Source organism: Rhopalosiphum padi, chromosome 1 (genome assembly GCF_020882245.1).
Source record: "Rhopalosiphum padi isolate XX-2018 chromosome 1, ASM2088224v1, whole genome shotgun sequence".
NCBI lineage: Eukaryota > Metazoa > Arthropoda > Insecta > Hemiptera > Aphididae > Rhopalosiphum > Rhopalosiphum padi.
The window spans coordinates 31,166,601-31,184,965 of NC_083597.1; the positions used below are offsets into that span (position 1 = coordinate 31,166,601).

At 28.1% G+C, this 18,365-nt stretch overlaps 1 protein-coding gene across 6 annotated transcripts in view; it reads right to left on the bottom strand.

Annotated features, from left to right (window-relative positions):
• LOC132931604 (acetylcholine receptor subunit alpha-like) overlaps positions 1 to 18,365 on the bottom strand; it is a 160,419-nt gene that overhangs the window by 54,480 nt on the left and 87,574 nt on the right. For 5 of the 6 annotated variants that reach the window (XR_009662761.1, XR_009662759.1, XR_009662762.1 and 2 more), the window contains one exon: positions 3,629 to 3,809. Coding sequence is in view for 2 of the 6 variants with exons in the window: in XM_060997482.1 (XP_060853465.1) it covers positions 3,629 to 3,809 (181 nt within the window). In the remaining 4 variants the exon portion in view is untranslated. Of the gene's footprint in view, positions 1 to 1,084; positions 1,266 to 3,628; positions 3,810 to 18,365 lie in introns of all 6 variants that reach the window. The other variant, XR_009662760.1, reaches the window with a different exon arrangement.

Genomic DNA, 18,365 nt, shown 5'->3' on the forward strand with positions numbered 1-18,365 from the left:
GTATGCGTATAGGGTCGTACATTTTATTATAGCATAATATTATAGCTGTCAGCCTACGGATGAATATTAAAAATAAGCCCGCGGGATCCACGAGTTACCCTCCGCGTTGTTTATAATATTATGTATTATATTAAATACCCATCCGTTAAAATTGATCGATACTGCCGATGAAAATAGATTGCCAGTAACATGAACGTTCAATATGGGTTTTTATATTATTATTATCATAGGCGTAGTATAAAATAATGAAAAGGTATCATATTATTTTCCTACGGTTTCACACATTCATCAAGACATATCACAACAGCGTTACAAAATGAATCCACCCAAAAATGATAATCACACAAGCCCCGCGTGTACCTGGTTCATCGAGTACAAGTTACTGTTTGTATATCTAAAATGTCTAAGAAAACATAATAATATTACGCTACACTATGTTAATATTATGTAATATATATATATACGTGCACACAACTATATAATTTTTGTTACTAAGTACCTTTAACTAGTGAATATACCATTACGGTGCGTGAAGCAAACTCTCTACCAGACAAACGCAATCACTTCCCCAAGGTCAAATCATTATAATTGAATTTTTCCACATAGACGTCACAATATCATTATATTATAATAATAATATGATGATCCCTCGCGGGACGGAAACAGAAATGTCGGTCGGCGGATATATTTTCTTGTCGCTTAGCGAATTAACATTAAAAATAATGTCCACCGGCGAGTGGTATAATCAAAACAAAAATGAATAAAATTACTATTCAATCAACGTTATAGGTTAATATGGACGACCGGTCGGGGCAATAATATTTTTATAACGTTGTTATTACAGTTGATCATGACTACAATTTGCAGGGTACGACTGCGGTGACGATGACCTTGTAAGACGAGTATCACGGCAATGCACACGAAACAATAATTTCTGTATTACGGTATTATCGTGTTACTGCAGCGCCGCCACAAACAGTATACATAAAATATTAAAACTTTATGAGTTATATTGTTATATCGATGAACCAGGAAGAATTTTTTTTTTTTTTTTGCCGGCCAAGCGGTACATTATCATTGTCACCTTGAACCCGTCATACGTCCAACTTCCTAGTTTCAGTACGCAAGTTTGGACGTCATAGGGGAAGAACTCGACGTCGATGGAGCACGAGGACTTATAGACGGCGGGTGGCTGCCATAATACAAGCCCCGTACAGTAAACCGTCGCCTTTGTCATAAGGGTCACCTCGTAGTTACCGTCCGCACTGGAACAACACAACATACCACGTCTACTAGGCTACTGACAATACAACTGTACGCGGCCCTTGTGCGCTGCGCACGTACCGGGCGAAATGCTCGAGAATAATGATAATAATAATTGTAAATAACAATTATAATGTATTTTACTCTAATTGACATGGTTTATAATAATAATAATAATAATTATTATAATTATTATTATTATTATTGTGTATTTTTTTTTCTACGTATAACTTTAGTGGTCCCGCCACAAAGGCATCGGAGACGACCATGTCCTGTAGCAACGTGACCTAAATATATTGTTAACGATATTATGTTTTCATCGGTTAGTCGATTTTAGTCGACATAGCTTAATGTAAGCCATAAATTATCGTTTTTTATTTTCATCTCTGTTATAATAATTAGAGTTAATCATTATGGTTGTATAGTTTTCACGACAGAAATGTGCAAAAATACCTTTATAAATGACTTTATATAATATACTTTATAAGAAACTGTTTTATTTTTATTTAGTTTATAAAAAAAAAAATCTTCATTGGATACATCATTTATTCTTTACCTAAGCTAAACTTTTATGACACAACCTTATTGATGCGCGTTAAATCTTACCAAAAAGTAAATTTATTATTATGTAAAAGAAATAAAATTGTTTATTTAACAGTTGTTTAATAGCAATTATTTTATGAACAACAAACTTTATTTGTTTAGTGTTTTTATAACGGTATTGACTTATTCGTTTTTTAACGTTATTTTACCTTTTTTGAAAACAATTTACTTTTTCAAAAATAAAACATTATGCAAAAGTTGCAAGCAAAACTTATATTAAAAATACATTTTAATCTAATAACCGTTTATTTGTGTATTATACTAGTACATTATTAATATTTTTTAATTGTCCAAATAAACATGGAATAAATACAAGATATTATTGTCAGTGTAATTAACATTGATATATAGAATATATTATTATATTAATTTATAATCGAAATTTAATGGTTGTACTTTTACCGAAATCACAAAGAGGGAAAATGGTAACGAAGTTTAAATCGTATTATTTTATTATACTATTTAGTCATTAAAGAATTGGATTTGAGAAAAATAAAATTATCGTTGAATATGCAAAGCATATTGGCTCGATACAAATGTTTAGGCATTAAATGAGATTAAAGCGATTCAGTAAAGATTTTATTTTTCGTTTTTAATTACAGTCTTATATTTTTGTTTCGAGAGAAATGCCAATTTCCGAAAGTTAATAATAAAGCACAACACTATAATTACTGGTATTCTTGAGCATTTCGCACGGACAGTCGGAATGGTAACATTAATAGATTACATACACACATATTTACATATAGTTATTTATATTCACGCGCAGCCGGGAAGTGCACATTTATTCGATTGATAATATAATATATACACTAAGTATTACGAGGAAATTATATGGTACAAAAATAATAATAATAATGTTTTTAAATTAAAAATATTCAAGCTATTATGTAGTGCTATGGACATGTACCTACATGTACATATTTCGGTGCCACGTTTTTTTTTTAGTTATCACCATAATACATTCGATAGGCATAACGTTTCGAAGTAAAGTAAGTATAATATTATAATACATAGTACAAGACAATGAAGAAGAAACATAATAATATTATTATAGGTATAAAGAATAAGGCTAAGGAATAGATAACATAATAATAGAAATACTTGTATAGTGTATACTCATAGCTTATATACATAGTATACATATATATTTTTAAGCGTATTTATTATATACAGCATTGATAGATCAGGAATTAGGACCCGAGTCCTAAAGGTCCTGTTTTATTATTAAAATAGTACATTATGCATGAACAAAAAAAAAATAATAATAAATAATAATAATAGAAAAGTGTTTTGGTTGCAAGTCGGTTTGTTCGTGTGTACGAGTGCAACAACAACAACAACATCAAAAACAACATTCAATAACAACATCAACAACAACATGAATGTAACAGCGACCATAGAGAGTATAGGTACAGTGAAAATTACATTATTTAAGTTATATTTCTTTTTCGTTTCTGGTAGAAAGAAATGAAAAATAAGAGGTTTAGTAACGGAACAAAAAATAACGGAAATGCCGCGTCGTCGACAATTATTAGTCGTCGCGGTGTGTAGACTGTGCATATTATTATTTATGTGTAACCAAAGCAGAAAAATAATAATATTATTATGACTTAAGTTATGTATTGTTATTTATTTATTTTTCTATCCGGTTCCGTGGTAAAATCCGACGGAAACGAATGAAACGAACAAACTGCTACTGTATTCTTATGGCCACATGGTTGTGTGTGTATGTCGTAGTTGGGATGGGGGAAGGGGGTACCTTGAATCCGTCGTACGTCCAGCTACCGAATTTCAACACGCACGTCTGCTCGTCGAACGGGAAAAATTCCACGTCGATCTCGCACGACGATTTGAATATGGCCGGCGGTTTCCATTCTACCAGCCCTACGTGGTATATGGTCGCCTTGGTGGCCAGCGTCACGTCGAAATTGCCGTCGGCGCTGCGGATCATACACAATAATACACACAAATTGCAACATAACCGTCGTCAGCGGGACTAAATTATAATAATAAATGTATATAATATATGTACACCTATACCTATACCTATACAGTTTTCACATAAATCAATATAACGTGCAGTAACGTATATACACGATTGGCGTGTAAGAGGTGATGAAAAACAAAACAAATAATAATGTTCACCATTCGCCCAACGTTGACATATTTTATAAAATCGTACCTAAATGACGATATATTATGTTGTTGTTGATACTATAAATCATGTATAATATAGTTAATCAAACTGGAAAAATAAAGCAATGTGAAAAATATCATTTGAAATGAAATTGACATCTTTCTCCTAACGTGTCGATAAAATAATGCAAAGGTTTAAAACGATTGTAATCAATATTTTTTGATTCATATCGGCTTTACAGAAAATTGCTTTGAATTTGATAATATATTTATTCAAAGACTATAAATTTTATTTTATATTGAATGGTAAATAATTTAACTTTATGAACTTTATACTCCTTGAAAAAAACAATCGACTATCGTATACAATATAAAATATGAATAAGACACAATAATTCAGTTGGGAATTGTCTGTAAAAATAGTATTATTAGTTTTGTATTCTGAGCAAATAGAAGGAGATACCTATTGGATATTACTTATTATTAATAAAGTTTAAAGGAAAAGTTTCATGTGAAGAACACTTATAAAGTTGAACAAGTAGTATAATATTATTATATATTCGTTTCGAAATTTAATAACATCAATATTGGCTCCAAATAAAGTGTATAAGTGACCAAAATTATCAAAATTCAAAATATTAAAAATGTAAAAGAGATGAACTGACGTGAATGATAAAAATGTATTATAAATAGATTACAATAGGAAATTTTTATAAATAAAGACATACCTATAATTATACTTATGAAACATATTTATCGCCTACGTAGAAAGGGATTTGGCCATTACATCACGTTTGTAAACACTGCTAATGACCTGCCTTGCTATGAAATATATAATATTATTATGCGTATACGAAAAAATAAGTAAGTAAGTCATTAACCAATAAACCATAATTGACATCGATGGTTGCGTAATTTTATCGTACTATATACCTTTGTAATTCAACTTGATAGGATACTAATAATAACTTATTGCACTGAAATAATTACTTTATAATATCATCAACCTAATAAAGTGATAAATCGTTCAAAAAATTAGAATAAAAAAATAAATTCTATTGACAACATAATAACATTTAGGGACATTATAATATTGATAACGCGCTTTTGTAAATTTACCGTACACAATTCGCCACCGCCAACGCCACCAGATCGTAAATCGTACATCGCGCAGAAACAATAAATGGACGAAAATGTGATGGATCAATACAATAATAATACAATATACTCGCATTATTGTTATGATTGGTGGTCAAGTGGGCAATGATAACTACCACGTGGCGACGATTGCCCAGGTATTTCCTGATGACCAATGCAAATTGGTTATAACCGGGTTTTCGTCAAAGCGCGTTGCTATTAACATAATTGCGACTCGCATATAGTGTTTGCATTCCCAGTGTACTCGTTAGGAAGTTCCGAGTTTAAAATCCTGCTGAATAAATTAAATGATATAATATACCGTATCAACGCAAAATATTATGTATCATAATTATTTTTTGTGGTACAAATATACGATTTTTGTTTACAGTGGTTACACTATAATATATAATATAGTTATTTTTTTGTTAAGAGTATATTGTTTTTCAGCAGTTATTTTTAGATACTAGATAAGCAATTTATAGAACTCAATTCTTCTGTAACTCAAACAATAAATAAAAGAGTTCAGTTATATACACACGTCTAGAAAAGAGCACGGGATATTTAAATTAAAAAAAAAAAATTAAGTTTTTATATTATTTAAAGTATTAATAACTTTTAAATATTTTCTAGTTGAAATTTGTCTTACAAAATTATGTAAAAATTCGAAAATAATTTCCAAATAAATAATATAGATCGTGTTTGTATTTTATGTAAAATGGTATTCATCAGACCATCTGAGTATACGTACAATTTTTAATTGTCCATAACTCTATTGATAAAATTATTTTTTTAAGCTTAAAGTGTAAATGACGTACTGTGGCTGAACACTCGTTAACGTTATGAATCAAAAATAGTCAATGTACAAACAATGTTTTTCATAATATTAGTTGAACCACCGGATACAATACACAATACATTTTTTTATGGTTGTTTAACTACCGTTAATTTAGGTTAGGTCTTTATTTTGTATTAAAACCTCGTAGGAGCATATCCTTTTAAATAGGTCATAAAAATACCAATGATTATAGTCATGGAATTTTTATTATAATTTGGTATAATATGTAATGTTGAGCATAAACAAATAACAATAAATTATAAAATGCAATAACAAATCGTTGACTTATTCAACATTATTTCGACGTTTGTTGCGTATGTATACCACATTTTTTTCTTTAAACTCAAATATATTCTTTGACATAACCCATATCTTAATAAAAAAAAAAAAAAAAATTTACTACAAAGTCAACACACTTTGTATGAAAGTATAATTGTACGCTATGAAAAATATTATAATATCGTCTATAAATACAAGCAGTTAACACGGCGCTCTGAGTATGCAATATTGATGCGTATCCATGTATAATATTTCAATTTATTATTATTGTTATGTTTAATATGTTTGATTATGAATACTATTATAAAAGCCAATTTTTAATTTTACTATTTTTTTAAGACCTACATTTTTTTATTTCAATAACAATAATATTTGTACATAATATATTATATTATTATATTTTATTTTTATTATTATTATCATATTGTATATGATTTAAACGAATATTGTTGTTTATAATATATTTATATTTATATTATTATTTTAGTATTAACCCATGTTTTATAACACAAGTCTATTTATGTTGTGGAATTGAAATATTTCTTTATTTTATTAACAATTAAAACACATCAACACGTTGCTTAAAAAAATATTACAATTATTCTGTAGACATTATTATTATAATTATAAAGAATTGGATTTTTATATAATTGCTGTTTAACGTGAATGTATATAGATGCGTGATAGATATATGTTTTGTTTTATAAATCAAGGTTGTCGACACGTTTATATTACTATTATTATATATATTATACGATCATTCAGAATTTAATTAAATGATTTTGTTTTTAGGTTGTAACACCATAGCAGTTTTCATTTTGCCTATTATCATTAAAAGTAATTACATTACTATTACGATTTCAAAAGATAATTACAACGCTACTGTAAAGAAAAGCATGTTAGGATAGTCTCGCATAGTTTTACACGTATATATATATATATGCGTATTATATATAAGTACCTACAACTGAACAAAACCATAAGACAGGTCGTGTTCGAGCAAAGCTGTTGAAGCAACCACATATTATTTCGAAACTGGAATTCATTGTATACCCATTTCGTGTAGGATTAGAAGGCCTCGATAATTCATGGTTAACTACTATAATAAAACCATTACACCTATTTTCATTATAGAAGCCGTCGAAAGTTTCATGAAATATGATTTTTATGTTTTGAAGATATATTGTTTAGTCCTACACCAGTCTACACGTAAAAAAAAATATGATTACAAGTTTGTTTATCAAAGAAACTATTCATTCACAGTACTTCGAAAATACTATATTTCTATCAATAATATAAAAACAATATACCTACAATTAATTATATATATCATATTATATAGATTATAAAATTAAATATTCAATGATCAAAATATATTTTTTTGAATAAAATATGAATATAATTTTAATTAATTTACGTGATATATTAATCTTGTTTTATTAACCATTTATGTTAAACAATATTTGAAAATTAATAATAAAAAGTTTATTAAATAAGTTTAATAATTTAATTTAAAAGTTCCGAGATCAAATACTTAGTATATTGTTATTAACGATAGCATTTTGACGAAGGATGATATCCTAGTAAACTGATCAAAACTTTAAATCTAATTTGATGTTATTATCAATTATATCCTAGTTGAGCATAAACTTTAAGTTTCACAGTAGGTAGCAATAACAGATTTTTCTCGATATCTCAACTTAAACTAAATTTATAAAAATAAAGATTCGTTACAAAAATTTCTTATATTTAAAAAAAAATTATCTTAAATATTTTTACATTAATCTATACTTAAAAAAATATTTACTCTTAAGGATTAACACAACACAGCAAACCTATATTTTTTACTAATAAATTTTAACTCCAAAAGTTAATTCTTACATTTATAAGATATATTTACTATGGTTTTATATTTTTCCTAGTTAAAATCAAATTCAGTATTTACATTTTTTTCCAATTAGCTTATAAATGGCTGAATTCTCAACACAAAACTCTCATTGTTATTTTTTTAAATTAATGTAGGTTTTAGAATATTTTATTATGTTAAAGGTATGGAATAACTACGCCTTTTCGTTGTATATATTTTTATCTGTTTTTACAATACAGTATATTCGTATATTTAAAACCTTTAGAGCAGCCTCGGGATCAATTAAAGCGTTGTTGAATTTCTAGTTACGTCAATTTTGTCCAAAGTACATTTTTGCAATTTATAATTACCAAGTACTTTAGTGTTGTTGGCTAAAAATTAAATACGATTCATGATAATATAACACTATTTTAACAATTATATGTTTTAATTATATTTATTTTTCAGGATATTTTAATTTTTTTTAACAAAGAAAGTGTAAATATATTGATATATGAAAAAAAACATACTTAAGTGGCTAAGTATAATTATCATTTTGAATAAAACGATTATTTGATTTATGATACATTTTTTTCATAACTCTCGGTAAAATACAATGTTAATAAACCAAAAAACCATTATCTGAATTATAACTATATCTCGTAATATCAAATTATCATTATGAATTATAATACTATAACCAGTATAAACCCCGTCGTTAATCGCGTTTATTTTTTATTCTTCATTATTCACGTGACCACAAATTCTCTCAATTATTTTTATATCCTTTAAGTTACTAAAATGCATTTATAAATACATTATGTAATTTGTGTTAGTTACGTTTATTTTTAAAATGCATATATTTGAATATGTATTTTGTAATATGTGTATTAAACGTCATTAAAAATTGAATAATTGAACATTAATATTATAATGATTAAAATAATTTTAGTATATTAAAAATAAATCACACCATTTAAGCACAGAACACGTTAAATAATCGTTTACAATCGATGAGAATTTCTGTTGATGTACAATTAGTTTTAAATTACTGATAAGATTATATGGATGCTTATGCTGCCAATACACCAAATCAATAGACGGTGATAACTAAAATAATATCGAGATGAGAAAATATTTCACCACTCGACCAACGACAGTTAAAATAGTATACCTACCAAAGGAATATACTGCTAAAATAATTTGTAAAATTCACAAATAAGAGAAATTCGTTATTGTTACCCTATTTTAAAATACGAATAATACGTTTAGATAAACATTAAAGAAGTCATTTATGTATATCTTGAATTATTTTTTGATAGTCGAATAAATTATTTAATTTAATAAATATTACGATATATTGTCTACCCGTTTCACATCGTTTGTTACATTAAAATTTTCGTTTCTGGTTTATCGTTATAAAACTTTCGACGCACATCGTAATATAATATCCATAATGGGTGTAACGATATATTTTCTGATCGTCATGAGAAATAACGGGAGTTCGTCCTCATCCGGTCTGTTCGCATGAATATATTTTTCGTAATTTTGCGCCATCAACATTGTAAAACCTTAATAGTGTTCATGCGACGTTAATAATAAATAAAATTATATTTTGAATATTTTTGCATATATAAGTATTTGAACATATGTATTATATGATAAAAACGTATTTCTCACAATTTTACAGTTTTAAACAACACAATTGACATAAACGATTGTTTGCGCCAGTCGTGTATACTCAAACGCCAACTCTATGTATTATAGTCATTAACTATACTTCATACAACTACAGAAAAGGTAATCATAATTGTGACACATTTATCGATATTGTAGATTGCCAGATTATGTTGAGCATTTTTTGAAAATTTATAACTGTCTTAATGTCTTTATCGCGTGTTATATTATTAACTACACATTATTATAATATCGCGTGTTGTTAAACTTGTTAATAATGTGTTTCTATCATATTATTTATTATTATGTTTTCTATGTTAGATCATATTTCAGATCACTTTATGGTGTCGACGATGTGTGTGATCAGAAGTTTCCTACATATTATTGTGCAATCGATTTCGAATGATGCGCGATATGAAATCGAAATAAACATATAATATACGACATGACACGGTGCGACGTAGCGTGATAACCGGAAACCGGAACCACGACTGCAGTGGCCTGCAGCAAGTGATGCGTGTTTATCATACACTCAGGCAGTCACTGGTGACGGTGCAGCATCGTTTTAAATAATATTCATGTTCCATGACCAATCATGTATTTGTGTATGCCGTCTCTCGCAGCATAGGAATTCTTAACCCGACCGGAAAAATGAATCGACAACGACGACGTCGACGATGGTCGTCAGTACCTTAACTAGTTCCTATGACGCCATGTGATCGTAATTTTAGTATACTGTGTGACTGTGTGCTTGGCGTTCGTTGGGTTTAATAATTTAAAATAATAACGCTGTTAAAGGACTTTGGTCTTTAATATTGTCAACCTGCTTTGGAGTGTAATATATTTTCGTCTCATAGTGGCCCATTATGTCTCGAGGGTTGTGGACATTTGCAAAAAATATATTGTTTACAGCCCAAATATGCCCGATAAGCATGTATCATTGACGTTTATAAATAATTCAAAAACAGTTGTTAGTTTAAAAGTCTTAAGTTAGAACGAATAATACAATTTAAAAATAAATACTTTATATATAATAATATGTTATTATTGTCGAACTATTAAATACAAATTAATTCAATTTTTATATTCGTTTTTAGAAAGTTTTACAAATTAAACATAATACAAATTAGTACTGATGAAAAATAAAATTAAAATATTTATATGAGAGGAATATTAAAAGAATTATTTTTTCAGCGGAAGGCCTAATTATTTTTAAAGAGCACTCAACAGTCATTCATTAATTGATGCAATTTTTTAAATAAATTTTTTTTTTTTTTTTAACTTTTATTTTTAAAGCGTACAATCTGTAAATAAATTATTACAATAAGTATGCATGCGGAAATATATAATATAGTTTGATATAAACGTGATAAAAGCAGCCACCCAATGGCGACACTTTATGACATGATTATTTTAAATAAATAATAACAAAAACAATAATCCATACATAATAATATAATGTTTTAATATTTTCGGTCGATACTCATATGTATAGATTCTAAAATCCTATATTTATTTACACGCATAGCTTATCTTTATTAAAAATAATAAATATAAAGCTAAACAATATATTATATTCATAATTTAATATACGCATTTATATTCTATAACAATAATAATGTAGCTAAACCATTGCAAAAAGCTGAGAAAAATCCTAAATTATATAATAAAAATAAAAATAAAAATTCAATATGTAAATGTAAACTGATTTTGAATTTACTAATAATTTATCTGCGCAAAATCAAATTATATTTAAAAATTACAAGCTCAATTTTAAGGGTTTATATTATATATTATTAAATAAAATACATCGTTAAATTATATAAATAAATAAGAAAGCAATATTATAACAATAAAATAATAAATTAAAACTATCAGAAAATAACTATTAAGTTCCGAAAATGTATTAAATCTATGTTTGGAATTTTGAAAAAATAAAAATATTTTTCACTGAAAGAGTCGATTATACAAGTTTTGAAAATAAAATGTTTACTGTTGATTGGTATAAAAAAATTGTTTAAATAAAAAGAAAATCCTTGAACAAAACTTTAACAAAGGTTGTATACGCATACTGTTTGACAGATTCGTCACAAATATTATATTGTTAAATCCAAACACGTTTTACTTGTTTTTTCAAACTTTTCAAACAAAATAATTTTAACACAATGAATTTAACTTTGAGGCCATGCTTAGAATACTTTCGAAAGTTAAGTATAGTAAATCATACATTTAATAACAATATGATATAACAATAATTCGAAACGATTGAAAAATATATCATTATAATACCTATATTGCGACATTTCCAATATAAATCAAAAATTAGAAATGTAATCACGTATTTATAGTGTAAATGTTATATAATAACTTGTAATATACCGATTTATAGTTAAACTTAATCCTTTCAATTATTACTTATACATACAATAATAGTGATATATTTTTGTTCCAATTTTGGTAGCAGGATAATATATTTTATTGTTATTTTATTTTCATTGGGATACGTAATTATAATTATATAACATTTTATCCACGTTTTTAAGTACTAGAATAAATAATATATTTTTAGTTTTAAATATTTTTGAATAATAAAAATAAATTACTTAAGTTTAAATATTTTAGTTGAGTAAGTTATATTTTAATTTACTACAATGAACAAAGACATTATATTATACTATTAATTTATTAATTTATGTTTATGAAAATGTAGATAATCATGATTTTTACATTTATTTATCTGTTATAAACTAAATGAAGCAGTGTTAATTATATACTAGGTATTTAAATAAATTCCAAATCACTTTAAATTAAATGTTAATTATTATTTGTATTAATGTTTGATTCATAATATAATTTAAAACATCATTTATACGTATGTTTCGGAATCAATAATTAGACTTGAAAATAAAGTAAGAAGTATATATTAATTTCAATATATAATTAAAAACTATTTTGAATATCTACCAAGAATAATCTTGTTTTTAATTTATTACAAGCCCAATAAATTTAAAGTCTATTTATTATTGAGTTAATTTTGTATAATATAAAATATAGAATTTAATCATCCAGACAACAGAGATTTATCATTAATATCTACGAAATAATATAAAAAGAGGATAATATAATTTGTTAAGCTTGAAGGTTGTTCAATAAGGTCTAGAAAGATCTCGTTACTTATTCTTTGTCATGTAGTGAATAGATAATTCTTAAACTCTTACAAAATAACCTTAACTTACATAGTTGATATGTTAGTTCTTATTCATGTACATCTCTTGTGATATCTATTCACAAAATTAAATTCATGTAATATGCCTATGCGAAAAATTGATTTGGTGTATGAAGCAATTTTGAGAAATTTGTCTTATACGTAAATTGTTCACCCTTAATATTCAGCTTAAATAACTAATAATTAAAAGGCAGAAAAATTTATATCAGTTAAATTTGAGAATAATAATAAATAGTATAATGTTTACATACCTACCTAATATATTTGGTTGTTAATAAATGTTTCTTAGTCAAAATTAATTTTAATTCAAATAAAATGAAACGGAAACTACAAAAGTCATAGTTTAATTAAAACCGTGCAACATAAAAAACCTTGAAAGTATTCTTGTATTAAAATAAAAACAATAAAAACTTTACGAGAAATTAACTATTTTTAATTAGAATTTAATGAAATATTAAAAAATAATCTTCATAAATTAATGTCTTCAAAAATATTTAAATTTCATACTCGGTATACTGTTATATATTATTCATAAACAAACTTACGAAACGATTTGTTTTTCCTTTTGAATACTAAGTGTTAGATTATTTTTATATGAATTAAAAAATTGGTGTAAAAACCACTAAAACTCGTTATTCACTGTGAAATGAAACTTAATCTCGTATTTTAAAATTACCATAGCCTTCATACCATCCAAACCCATTAGCATGAATCTATGATTCTAAGAACAGAAAATTAAAATATTCAAAAACTACTCTTTCAAAATTTTTCTTTGATATATACGTCGAAATATTTTTTTTTTTAAATGGTCTTAATATATTTGAAAATGCCAAAAATCAGATTTTAAATAACTGCGCTATTGAAGAAAAATAGGGTGTGAGCATGCTCGGTGAATTATTCTGTATAGAGCTCATCGATTTTCTCCAGTTTTGATATGAATCTGTTTAATACACGTGTACGTGCGGCACACAGCGTTTATATATATATCACATAATATATAATTATATATATATACGTATATAAACGTAATGCACCGCACGTACATGTGTATTAAACAGATTCACATCAAAACTATATATATATATATATATATATATATATCATATCATTTTAAATATAGGTAATTGAGTGCTTCAAGGCTTCTTCGATTTTCTCCAATTGATGTGAATTTGTTTAATACGCATGCACGTGCAGTGTACTACGTTTATATTACGCAAAGTCGTAATAAGATAGAATTGTCCGCTTGGTGGATATCTTCCATTCAGGAATGGATAATTGCTATGGGGAATTTCAAGACGTCTCTTTAATAAAGGAAACTCCGTACTCCGTATTATCTCTGATCGAACGTATTCTCGGAAATCTAATAACAACTGAAGCCATTTGATTTTTATTGTATGCGTTACAGTCGATTTGTTATCAGCGTATATTAGCTCACACTTTGCTTTAGTTAACCGTACGAAAGTTATATTATTATAAAAATAAATAGTAATAGGCATAAGGTATACACCATACCGTAGCAACGGTATACACACGGTTAAACTCGAGAACTAACGTGAATTGTTTATGTAATTGGATTTATGTATATATACTATATACTTATAAATTAACTTTTTTTTTTTACAACGTCTTATAATATTGTTCATTCAAGCCCCTTTGAAAAGTAACAGTTGAAAAATATTTCAATCACTTTATCGTGCATAGCATGAAAAAAAAATATTGATTTACAAACATTATTATAGGCCAGCGTTTCTCAACCTTTGGTACGCGTACCTCTGGGGGTACGTAAGAAGGTATGAAGGGGTATGTGAAAAAAACTTATTTCATAATGTCTTATTTGTATTGTGTGTGAATATACGATAAATTGGCATTTGGGGGTACGTAAAGCAGTGGTGATAGGTCAAGGGGTACGTACATGAAAAAAGGTTGAGAAACGCTGTTATAGGCAATAATATTGATGTCGATGTTATTTTTTAGGGTTAAATTTAAGCTCATATTATCATTCATTCATAAGTTGTTTTTAAACGTAAGCAATGAATACAACGCTATGTATTATGTATAGTCATCAAAATATTTTAAAACTATTTGTCAGTTTTGGTATCGGAAAATGCAACTATAGTTTTGTTTGATGAGCATGCAACGATTTAAAAAAAAAGGGAAATAAGTTAATTATATAGTTTGGCGAAACGAGCTTGACTGACACGGGATATTATACAGTGTGATTATTTCGATTTTGAATCTATACAATGGCAATCGCTTTAATATACATTTACCACTAATGAGACTAAGGTAATTGAGATTACCGTCACTAATGAGTATTAACTATAATAGTATTTTATAATAATATGCACGTTTCAGATAGTCTGTGCGGCAGTTCCAACAATAATAATTGTAGACTGGAAGGATGCTGCGGTAGTGGGCGTAACAGAAATGAAAACAAAAATAGCAATGTTCCGTTGCCCTTGCATTTAACAACCGAGGACTAGCAGAGACATCCTAAGTGCTGCCGGTAAATCTTTAGGGAAACATTGCTGTGTGTTTTCCCATACCATTAAGGAATAATTGTTTTAAAAGCCGTTTCGGCAGTAATTGGTTTAAATCCTTGGTGAAATGGCATCATTTATGCAGTTTGGAGATTTACGCTAAAACGACGAAGAAACGGATACGCAAACAAACAGCAATCGGGAACTGTTACCTAATTAAGAAAATATATCACATTGTCAGAAGTTTTTGTTTGGCATTATCACCATTGTGCACTTTGCGTTAAACTATTTCGTTGGGATGAATCAGAGTCATTAAGACAACAACAACAAACGTATGCATTAACTCTTTCAAATTATACGTTATAGTTTATATTAAAGTGCGTAGGTATATGCTTACTGAACGTAAAAACAATAATGCAATATAATCGAATTCGTCAATTAATTTATTAGAAATATAGTGCACAAGGGATATCATATTTGTTTTTTTAAACACGATTTAATTCATTCAACTCTATTCAATATTATTACATGTATACCGTCTTGTTTATTGTAACGCGGTGTTGTTATTAGTTTTTCAATATTAACGATTACACATTAAGTGTAACCAAAGAACGAAAATTGCATTCATTTTCACAAGTAACTTATGCGCACTTAACACTGTACACGTTTTGCGGACCGTTGACGACAATAAACAAAACACACATTTATTGTGGATTATGACGCTCGTATTGTCGACGACTCGACTAATGGCATATTAGTTGTATAATCATTTTGAAATGCAGTCGGCGAAAAAAAATATATAAATAAATATTATCACTCGAAAAGCGTTACTGGTACAATAGAATATTACCATGCGTGAAAAACTATATTTTTATGATATAATAATATGGTAGTGAGACAACGCGCGGTGCGAGCGGGCCGCGCGAATGAATTGGCGTATAAAGTATTATATAAATCGTCGTCGTTTGTCAAAATTCTAGATTTTCCACCCAAAACCGTACACGCACGCGATGCGTCGGTGGCAGAGTGGCGCGTTACGAAGTAAGTGCTACCCCCTCCCCCCCCAAATTCGAGAGTTGTAGACGTACGTTTAATATTACGAGGGGGCGCTTGAATGAAAATAATTTTTTCACATCAGCGGGCCGTCCGTACAGCAGCGGTGATGAAAGTTCGTAAACTTTTCATGTTGACTTTTATTCGGGTTTATTCAGCATTCCGACCGCGTTCGTCGCCGCCGCCGCGATCGCTGTCTAATGACTTGCGCCCGCACCTCCCTTCTCCACCGCCGACTTTCTCGGACTTTCAGAGTTTCTCGGATTATTTGTCTTCGCCGTTCGTGATGTATAATATTATGGTACGTTTACTCGTCCGCCCATCTGCAGTAGGTGTACGCGATCGCCGTCTCGGTCCCGCCACGGTCGTCGTTGTCGTTATCGTCCCTCTGTCACGACGTCGGCGGTAGTTCTGCGTTCTTCGGTATCACCATGTACTCCCACCACTGCACTTAAGTCCGCGGGATGCATTTTGAGCGTTGGATTGATGATGATTTGCAGAGGGCGTTCCAAGAAATCGACTCGTCGTCCCGTCGGCCGAACTCGTTCATTGGGTATTCGTTCGACGGGCTGTTATTGTTTTATTTTCCAAATCGAAAGTCTTGTGTACAAAAAAAAAAAAAAAAAAAAAACAGGACTAGTCGTTAGCGTCGTAGTCATATTGCGCGTTCGTGTTGTGTGTATAAATATATCGCATAGTCGGAATGATATTGAAAAGTAAATCGTTTTAACACAAATTCGTCAGGTGCGGGAAAAATTCGTTAACAAGACTCTCCGCATGTTTATTAAATAATAAGACAATACTCTAAAGCGTAACCTAAATAATCCACAGTGTTTATTTTTATAAATTTCCATCGTCTTATGCAAAATTAAAATTTAATGAGTTTTTAAAAAAAAAAAAGATATAATAATGCTAAAAAAAAAAAAACACTGACAATTAAAAAATATACCACCACGTTATATTTATTTCAGTTAAGATGGCTTAATACTTTTGAAAAATGATAAATTATATACATTTTAAAATAAAATAAAATAGTATTTCAAGTATTATTATATTAATAATTATGTCTTCGAAAGTTTAAATAGAGTGCGCTAAAAACAAGTGAGTTTGAAAAGTTTTGTTTGCATATCAAAATATGTATAATATCCTGTTTGTGTACTTTGTAACAATTTACATTAAACAAAACGGTTATTAGTAAATAGTGATCTTGTTCTTAATTTTTTCTGAAATAGATATGATTTTAATAAACATTTCTAAATTCAAATGCACTTTTTTGAACGACTAAATCTTAACGGCTCATTATTGTCAAAATAATAATTTAATTATCAACTAAAAATATGTAAGACCAATTGCTGACAGAAAGATTTCCGCTGATCAATAACTGCAAAGTATTTAATGTCTTAGTTATATTGATATAGTAAATATTATAATTACTGTTATGCCTACCAATATATTTCAAAATATAAAAAAACCGTTATTTAATTCTTTACGGATAAAATAGTTAAATAATTAACATAAATAATAATAGGTAAATAATAGGTACAAAATGCATCATTCTATGTTTTTTTTCATGAATATTCCTTAGTTTTCGAGTCTCATTGTTAGTCGAGTAGACTTTATTTTATTTTTCTCGTACTATATTATTTTACTGTTAAATCGATTTATTTGATGTGACATTTTAAACGTAATTTTTGGTGCGTTACATTTCTTTCAGCTATTTTTTACCAAATAATCGGTATGCTTTCTACAATTTGTACCACATTTATATATAGGGCCTATTAAAACAATTATTAACTTGTATGACGTAGACGCACTATACTTGTA